The 10,440-nt window shown below is 30.4% G+C and overlaps 1 protein-coding gene across 1 annotated transcript in view; it reads right to left on the bottom strand.

Annotated features, from left to right (window-relative positions):
* The window catches only part of LOC111629508 (transcription initiation factor TFIID subunit 5-like), a 73,255-nt gene that overhangs the window by 19,895 nt on the left and 42,920 nt on the right, over positions 1-10,440 (bottom strand). Inside the window, exons 6-8 of the mRNA XM_023373425.1 lie at positions 9,451-9,569; positions 7,557-7,634; positions 5,503-5,603 (exon numbers count right to left, since the gene is read on the bottom strand). Coding sequence (XP_023229193.1) covers positions 5,503-5,603; positions 7,557-7,634; positions 9,451-9,569 — 298 coding nt within the window. The remainder of the gene's footprint in view (positions 1-5,502; positions 5,604-7,556; positions 7,635-9,450; positions 9,570-10,440) is intronic.

The following is a 10,440-nucleotide window of genomic DNA, read 5'->3' on the forward strand; positions in this document are numbered from 1 at the left end:
TGAAAATCTTAGGATGTCCCATTCTTTGAAAAAAAAAAACTGCAAAACACCCCTTCATTCCAGTGTTATTTACAAGGTGGAAGAAATTACCCTTACTAAGGAAAAACCAAAAAGAATATGCTTATTCTTAGCAGTATGCATTCAAATGTCAATGAGGAAGCAAAAAAGAAAACACCTGATATAATCAGCTTCTACAATGACACCAAATGTGGTGTAAATGTTATAGATCAAATGATTCACAAGTTCAGTACAGGTATGGACCAGTGCATTATCATGCACTGGTCCATACATGTATTCTATAACATTCTAGATCTGGCTATGATCAATGCACATAGAATGTACAAGTTGATAACTGGATCTAAGATCTCTTGACAGTCTTTCATGATAGTTGTTGAAGAGTAAGTTGTGTTGTACAGGAATTTGCAATTTCAGCATCTAGTAACTCTTTCAATCCTGAGATATGGTAGTGATGCAGCTACATCAAAAGATGCCACCTAAAACACTTCCAAAATTGGACTTTGCAAGGAAAACAAGACAAAAGTAACTTGCTTTGCATGAAATGTCCATACATGGCACATTTCTAAGTACAAAATAGATCTGTAAAATATGTCAGGATTGTCTCCCTCAGAATGTGTGAAAAAATATTTACAGTAGAGCATCTGTTATCCGAATACTGATCAACTGAAAGTGTTCCAATCGGCAAATTCAAATTTCTGCTAGTGCTGTGGTGCTGCAGCACTCTCCCCCCTGCCAACCTAAACTGTAGGCCTACTTTAACCACTCAGCAGTGACCGATGGATATATCCGTCAAGTGCGATCATGTGGCACTGGTGACCGACGGCTATATCCGCAAAATTTTGCCAAAAACTACCGCAAAAAAAAATTCACATAAAAAAAAGGAATTATGTAACAATAAAAAAAGATTTTTCTTTACTAGACATAACTGTTTACAAAATATTTTTCCGAAATGGTAATGAGAAAAAACATGTGGAAAAATACTTAAAAAATTTCCCACTTTATTCTCCATTATATAGGGATAGCACCATACCTGATTAACCCACTGCTGAAAGGTTAAACCTATATTTACATATATATAAAAATTATATTAGCTTCACTGACTCACAGACCAACATGTAACATTTGAATGACAAAACATTTCTTATAGAAAGATAAAATACAGATGACTTGTTGGAAGAGATATTATGTTGTCAGAAAACTATGAATTCTATACAAAGTATCACATTTTACAAAGTATAGCATTAACAATTTCATAGTATGTCAGTGTGTATGAATTATTGACTTCAAGCATCATTCAAGCATATTTTATTATTATTAATTGGCTCCAATATACAAATATACAGCAGAATTAATTTTGCATTGAATGTTTTTTGGTCTACAAAGCAGACCAAAAACATGCTACCTGCCGCTATACTAGTGTGGTATTATTTATTTGTTTCCTGTTAAAACAGCATTGTATCATTCTTAATTAGCTTGGCATTATTTTAAATTACAGTATTTTTTCTTTTATTACTTACTACTGACTATTTTTAATAAAATTATTTTATATTTAGTTATTTAATCTATATAAATATATGTAAAGTTAATACTGTTTACAAAAAAATGCAATATAATTAAAATAAAATGCATAAAATTCACAAAATAATGTGAAATGCAAAATTTCCAAGAGGGGCTTGTCCTTAGTATTAATGATTTAGATAAGCACTTGATATTTATAAACTAAATTTAATAGTAATTACAGTCAAATTAAACTGAGCCATATAATAATTCAAGAATAATAAGACGAATAAATTTATTATTGGTTAAATTTGACACATCATATCCAAAAAGATATCATCATCATCAGGGGTGGCCAACAAGTTGATCGCGAAGCCAATTTTGGTCGATCGCTCATGATGTTATTGACTTAGTGTGTTACACTTGTAACTGAATGCAACGCACAAATACAACTGTAGTGATATCAGACCTCCACGTCTTCCCTCAGATGCGGTTTTGTTGGTCCATGTGCAATCCATTTGCGTACAGTTGTAAAAGGGAAATAAGAAATGTAGACAAAGGGTCATAAAACCGAAAAAAAGAAAGGAGGGAAGAGGGACAGAGAGAGTAGGTCAGGACACAGTAGAGAGAAAAAGGGTGAAGTGGTGGTCTCTGAAAGTGACAACATTGATTTTCAATTTTTCTTCTGTTTAAAATGTAAGTACCTTTTCTTCATGTTTTAAATTAAATTGTAGTTTTTCTTACCTATCTAAACATAGTATGTATTTCACACCTCCCCCTCACCACTTAGACTAATCCTACGACAAGTCAATCGCGACACATTTTTAAGATAAAAAGTAAATCTTATGTACACAAAAGTTGGCCACCCCTGATCATCATCATCTCTGCATTTCACATTGCTTAAAATTTTTTTCATTACAACAGAATCTTTCCTTTCTAATCTACATCATATATCTATTATTGACAAGACTATGTCTTGTTAATAAAATCGTACTGCCTGTTGGATAACAGCTTAGAGGTATGAAGGAGTACATGTCAGGAGTTGCAATTTGGCACAGAGTATTAGGTGCCCAAATCATGAGTGCATAAAAAAAAACCAGACTTGTAGGTACTTGGGACCGAGAACTGAGTCAAAATAAAATTCAAAATAGCGACACATTCCACAAACAGACAGTAGTACAAGATTTGCGCATGCATTGCTCGTTGGAAATGTGAATGTTGCAAAATAAAATTTTGACAAATGTGTGCATTGGGAAGTTCGAAATGAGAAATCAAATTTTGACAAATGAATCTTTGAAAAAAACCCATTTACTTGTCCCGTGTTATTCCTGACATATCTCTGGTCGCGACAAGCTGATCTTGACCAGTTGACCCGAGTTATCTCATTTCAGCATCGGAACCTTTTTTCAAAGTAGATGGCACTAGTCGTTATAATTTTATATTAAAACTAACTTTTGAAATATAATTTGTTTTTTCTATACATATATATAGTGTTTGTACAAAATAAAAAAATAATTTCAGACGATAGCCAGGATTATTTTTGTTAGGCATCGACAAAAATTCAACCTGGGGTGACATGCAATGTTGAGAAATTTAAAAATTGGATAGGTTAATTTCACCAAAAATGCATCATGGACGACCTCGTGGTTGTGGCCGGTGAAGTTTGAAAGATTGTGCTCAAAACCAGTGATACTAAAGAAGATTGGAGAGTGAGAACGAGACCCACCTTGAGCCTCAAAGTGATTCCACTTAGTAGTGAGTCTCCAAGACATAGTCTTGTCCCAAATACAGCCTTGCTGTTTTACTTGTTTTTTTTATCTTCAAATATGTCCTATTTGAAGAAAAAATATTCACTTATTGATAAAAAAAAATTACACACCCAGATAAATTGTCTGATTACTGAAAAACTCAGCATATGGCTATGTCTAAAACAGATATGCAAGTGATTACAGCTGTGGTCCAATTACATACCATGTAATGTCATCAGAATGCCTGAAATTCACTATTCCAGTATCTTATGAAAAGGCTCTCAGAAGCTAACTATTTTAAGAACTTTCAATATACCTGTTGATTAGAGGTTTTTGAATGTCAGGCATGCCTGTATGATGCAGTCAAATGTATTATTTGCAGCTGATAAAATTTAAGAAAAGCTACATTATTGGGCTGAGAGAAGCAGGATGGCTGTTTCACCAATCTGCCTGCCATCTGGGTTGTTCTGACCTTACTGTGAAGTGATGTTAACAGCAGTAAATATGTGAAGGCACATATACACAGTGGCCAGGCTCTGGATGCCTCAAACTGACCACAGGAAAAATGATTGTCTGATTGTGATACAAGCATGAACAGCTGGAAAATCTTTGTCCCTCATCCAGAGGTAGATGAAAACCTCTCTACAGAATCTTGTCTCTTCCTAAAATCATTGACAAGCAACTTTTCAAGCACAACGATCATTATGCATTTTGCTAAGCACCCCAACATTGTTGGCTTTGTCTGTAGTAGTACAATGATAGAGAAGCATGGACTACTACAGACTATCAGATAGCATATCTTTAGTCAAGAATCCAGATTCTGTTTATAAATAGGCAACCACCATGTTAGTATGAAGGACCACCGAAAACAACTTCAATATTGTATACCATTCAACAGTATAGGTGGGAACCTTTACTGTTAAATGATATATAGCCCCTATTACTACTGTGCCAATCTGGGGAGTCATCTCATGTGACAGTAGTAACAATACTGTACATTTCCCTAGTAGTAGTGCAAGGGACACTGACAGAACAATGATACATTCAGAATATCTTGCACCCTCATATGTTGTTTTTCATGGTAGGATTGCAAACAGCCATTTTCCAGCAATATAATATGCAGCCACACAGCCAAGATTTCCCAGGAATGTTTTCATCATGTTTCCTCACTTCCTTGGTTTTCTCAAACTTTGTGCTTGTTGCCCATCAGGCATTTGTGAGACCAGATGGGACACCAGCTTCAACTATCAAAGAGTGAGAGAGATCTGTAGAAGCAATTGCAACATCTATGGCCAAATCTGTTGCCAAGATAGCATATAATGCCAGTATGCTTTCATGTCCAACCGTATCATTACTTGTATCCAGGCAAGAGGAAGTCCTATAATATACTAAAGGTTCTTTTAATTAAATTGTAATGTTGTTCAACTGCCTCTTTGCTATGATATTATAATCAATACTATTGTCATTATTTTCATACTAATAAAGTTTTATTTGATTCCAATGCCTTCTTGGTGCATAATTTTTTCTGTTTATGAGTATATATTTATAGTAGGGTGAATACTAGTTGGCGTAAATTTATATTATAAGTTTAATTAAGTCGGAGAGGGGGTCGGAAATCGCTATAAAAATTTTAATTTTTAAATATTTTTAAAAAATTAAAATTTTTATTGTGATTTCTGACCCCCCGACTTAATTAAATTTATTTATAATAAAATCTATTAATTAAAAAAATTAAAAAACTATTGGAGGTCGTTTTTGATATCAGAAAGTAGCTTTAAATAACTTTACCGAAGTAAAATCCGTGCACTACAACTTTAGAACGATTAATTAAATTTGATTAAAAAATCCCATTAAAAAACAATTAAGCGTTAATCACGTGTCATTAAAGGCTGATTAAAATCGCGATAAAATTTTTTCGCGCGGGTAAAAATTTTTAAAAAATTTGGAGACCTGAAAAACATTCTAAAAATTCAAAAAAAAAATTTCAAAAGTGGCCTTAATGACTGAGTTTTTCGTAACGCTATGTAACTTGCCCAAGATATCTCAGGCTTGGGGCTTAAGGAGTTTTAATTAAAATATTTTGGCATCTAAAATTATATAACTTAATTTTCATTTAAAAAACATTTGAGAAAGGCCTTGCAAATAAAAGTATTATTCAAAGTATTCTCTATATATATAATCTGTTATAATACACATTACTAGATTATTATATGGTTATTTTATTTAAATTTGATACTACCTTTGGTTTATCTTCTCCTTCACCTGATTCTTCATCTTCCTCTAATGGAATATGAAGCTCTGGTTCTTTTAATAATCCATAATAAACCTTTGCTTTATTGGCTAATTAAAATTAAGAAATGTTTAGAATTAATCATTGTAAAAATAAAAACTGAATTGTTACAAGATATTCTATCAATAAATTAAATTTAATTCCTAGTAAATATAAATTCCATGTCAATAATTCAGATAGTTTGTCTTTTTTTTAAGAATATTTGCTGCATATCTAAGAATATAAATAATCCCAATTTTAGTAAGTCTATCATAAAATAATTAAGCCTTTTGACTTTGTAATACTAATTATTTCTAAAAATAAAAATATTCTGTGATATTTTACTTATGAATATTTCAGTTGTAAATTAATACATTAACACTGAATTTCTAAAAATATAAAATAAAACTTAATTTTTTCATAATTTATCTATATATATAAAAATGAACGTATAGCTGTCTGTCTGTATGTCCTTCATGCATTACCACATCGTTTATCCGATTGCCATGAAACTTTGGGAAGTTTTTTAATACACTTCCGCGAAGGTTTCTGGCATAGTACATTTATCCTACAATAGATGGCGCAAGTGTATATGAGCATTTCATCATGAGTTCGATCAATTTCAAATTGTGAAGACCATTTCCCCCTCCAAAAAATATCTCTATATATGCATTTGTGAACTGTTATTTACGATATTTGTAATAATTTTTGTTTAATCACTTTATTTCAACTATTTTTTGCTAATTATGTATTCGCTCGAACTTTGTTAAAACCTTAACTGTATCCCGAACAAAAACCGAAGTTGTAGGAGGAAATTTGCCTATTTTGCCAATCTAGGAATCCCCTCTTTTCCAAATTTTAATATCAACTCAAAACAATTTAAAAAGACAAAGTACAATAAAATGGTTTATTATCCAACTATCAGAAATTTCACAACATGCCAAGGACAAGAGGAAGGAGCAATTAAATAATTAAAATTGTAAAGGATTAAAAAAAAATATATAAAAATGGGGAATATTGTACTTCTGACAATCGTTGCAAGTGTGTGGGCTAGATTTGGAGAATCCATGCTTCTCACATGGACAATTGTATGTGGCCAGCTCACGCATCGGAAAACCTTCTGATTTATTCGTGTATGCACAAGACAGAAAAACAAAATAAATAAATAGAATTTAAATGACACTTTGAAATGTTTTCCCGATGAAAATGAATAATAATAATAAGTTTCAATAAAAATGATAAAATGTAAATTAAATTTTATTATAATGAGTTTGCTTGAATTTCGTTTCTTCTGAGATTGCAGCAATGTGCAATGGGTAAGCTAGTATTTTATATTTATACAATTTTTTAAATCAAATGCTTTAAATGATTTTATTGAAAACTTCAGATAATATTAGTAAAAACTAAAAGATTCATAATGAATGATTAATTGCATTAGAATACAGTAAATTCCCTGACAACTTGGATTTTGCATAACAGTGGCAAATTTTTTCAAAAAATTATATAGCAATTTAAAATTTCTTCACAATAGAAAAATTATAATTAATAACTGTTTTCAATATCTAAAAGTCTTTGCAATACCATACATCATATTACTATAGTTGATAAGTTACTAAAAACTCTACATTACTGTGTGTTGTACTTTTGTGAAATTTTTTGAGCTCATTTCCTGTAATAATGAATTCAGCAGTATAACCTACTAAAGCTCAGTAAAGTTTCTGTAAAGAATTGATTGTAATAAATTACTGTATATCCACCCTCTTCTTTTCCACTATGTTGGAGAAAACACCCTGCTAATTTGGATTTTCATAAACTTGGACAACCTTCACTATCTATAATAGTTCAAGTTAGTGTGTGTTTATTGTATCTTCAAAAACAATTATGAATATTTTCTATTTTTATAAATATTTTTTAATCAAAAGAGGCATGCAAACAGTTAAAAATAATACATTAATAGTAATCACTTAAAAATCTGTATAAAAATATCTTTTTTATATCAATAATTAAAGTTCAAATAAACTTACCTTGTCTTGCAGCTTCTCCCAATACTGCTCCAGCAGTGCTGTCAACTTGAACTTTAGCTCTTGTTATTCCTTCATATACTATTAAAATAAATAAAAAATATTCATTACTTATAATTAGATTACATTATCAAAATAAATCAAAGAATACATTACTGATGAATAATAAGGCAGAGATCAAGTATACATCAAATGAAACAAATAACTGTTATAATTTGTAAAATTTTACTATTAATTAGAATATACAATCTAATTAAATGCAGCAAAAAATAGCCCAATTAATTACGATGATCATTTGGTTTAGTATTAACACATAGGGCTTTGGGTTGTACATCATTGTACAGTAATACCCCGAACTTCGCGGTAGGTGGGACTGAGCGATAACTGTGTAAGTCGAATTTGCATAAGTTGGGGTATAATTTCGCAATTTGTGTAAAATCCAAGTCAGTTTTATATAAGCTATTAAATGTTCTCGTTAATCTTATCTTGTCTTTTGATTCGTTCACAGTTACAAGAAATCACCACATAGAGTATCTCAAGTCTCTGTAGATATAACAAACACAGAAATAAATAACACAAAATAAATTGTAGCTATGCGTCGATTCCGCGCGACACGTCCAAACATGTAAGCTGAACAATAGTGTGGGGGGAGTGAGTAATTGAGAATTGCATGGCGCTCAAACAAAAGACAAATCAACAAGATTAGAAAATCGCGTAACTCCAGGTTCACGTAAGTTGGGGTAGCATAAGTCGAGGTATTACTGTATACTCCTGTCATGTTTGCCTCATTATAATATTCTTGATGTCAAACATTTTGAATGTTGAGACCATTCTTTTCTAATTTATAAACAATTTTTCCAGCTAAATCAATACTAATTTTTCTTTTGTTTCTGAAAAATTGATAAAGCTTTCTTCAATGTTTATGTATTTGTTTTTAATGTGTGTGTATCTAATATCAAGAACTCTACGCCTATACTTTTCCAGCATATTTCCATACAGAGTTATTGATATTTTTCCAGTTTTTCTACAAGTGTGTTTCTGAAATATGTATCTAATAATTTTACACATTTGTTCACATCATGTGTACAATAAAAAATTAAAAAAGAAGTATTTTTTGTGTTTGATTTTAGAATGAATTTCAAATTGAACGTGATTTCCTAAGAGTATAATAAATTTTACTTTTATTTTATTTTATTAAATAATTAAAAATAAGATTGGCTGTTGTTAAATCAGGTTTTTTCTTTATTATTCTTTTATTGAACTTCCATATGCATAATTAATGAATAATTAATTAATACAGTAATTAATTAATGATTTAATACATAGTATTAAATCATTAATTATGATTAGAAATGACTAAAGCACACAGTAATTCTAAATATAATACAAAATAATGCTCATAAGCAAAGCTAGAACATGACGGACAATCAGCCTATGATGCAGTGTTTTATATAGCAAGAGTATAGTTGATATGTAAGACTGTGAAAATTTTGAGAATTTCAGCACATGAGACAGATCAGCTATGTTGTACTTTAATGTGAAATATTTAGTATATTGGTAGAGTTATGTGCTGAGCATATCAGCTAGCTTTAATTCATTTTTTTATTTTTCATACATGTCCCTTCTAGTTGCTCACCTGAGGCAAGTGTTCACCTCAACCTTGTCCCAGCCCTAGTAAATTCTTTTCAATTATTATAAAGCTACGATAATATATTTTCATAATAAAGAAGTATTTAACAAGTTAAGTATTAAGTATTAAACAATACTGCGTTTGTTTAAATGAAGCATGTATGTTCAAAGGTAAATACATCTGTGAGTGAAGTTGTCTAATAGTTAGAGCCATGAATTGTATATTAAGAATTTTATTATACTGTTTTAAGATAAGAAATTAACTTACCATCTAAATAAAGATGCTCCTGAATTATATTTTGCAAAACAGTGTTTTTCTTATCTTGAACATGGCGTTTAAGAAAATTATAAGTGTCCCTTGACATACGCACTGTAAACTGACCTGATCTAAAGAAAAAAGATATTTTCAAAATAAAGATAAAATGAAATTCATTGAAAATTAGAAATCAAACTTTAAGTTCAAGAAATGTAATAATTACATAATTTTTCAACATTAAAAATTTTCTACATTTAAAACAATTAAATCAATATTTTATAATAATTTTTCCCTTATTCATGCCAATTAAGCCATTTTAATTTTTTTGTTTTTATTCTTCCATATGTTATTTTTAATGTAGTTTGTAATTATTCTTCTCCCAAAAAACGTTGATCTTTAATTTCAACTGCTTTAATCCAGTTTGAATTTCTCTTAAAAAATTTTAATAAATATTCAGACAATTATAAATGTTATTTATTACTGAATGCCTTTATAGATTTAATAATAAAAATACAGTAGATCCCCCTATAAAACCGTTTCCTATAGTTATGATTCCTATAAAAATTGTGGCATTATCCGTAAACAACGGTAAAAATAACTCCTATAATACGTAAAACGTCATCGGGCAGCCGAACTACTTACCCGCCGTCCGTAGCGCCACGCTACGGAGAGATTTCTATCGTCTGGACAGTATTATATAAATTATATATAAATTAGGTACTGTACATATAATTATATATTAATTATATATAAATTAGGTACTGTATATATAATTATATATTAACTTAATTTATTGTAACTTTATTATAATTAAATATATATTTTTCGCCGTCTAGCGTCACGCTACGGCGAGTTAGGCGACCTATCGTCTGTTTAGTACTGTAATTTTATACATTTCTTGTGAAAGAAACATTTCTTATTTAACGGCCATAAAAATTATTTATATTAATGATGTCTCCAAAGGTCAACGAAGTTTTCGCAGAAAAATAATATCAGAAATCG

This window comes from Centruroides sculpturatus, unplaced genomic scaffold, assembly GCF_000671375.1.
Source record: "Centruroides sculpturatus isolate CEXI.00-Female unplaced genomic scaffold, Cexi_2.0 scaffold364, whole genome shotgun sequence".
Lineage (NCBI taxonomy): Eukaryota > Metazoa > Arthropoda > Arachnida > Scorpiones > Buthidae > Centruroides > Centruroides sculpturatus.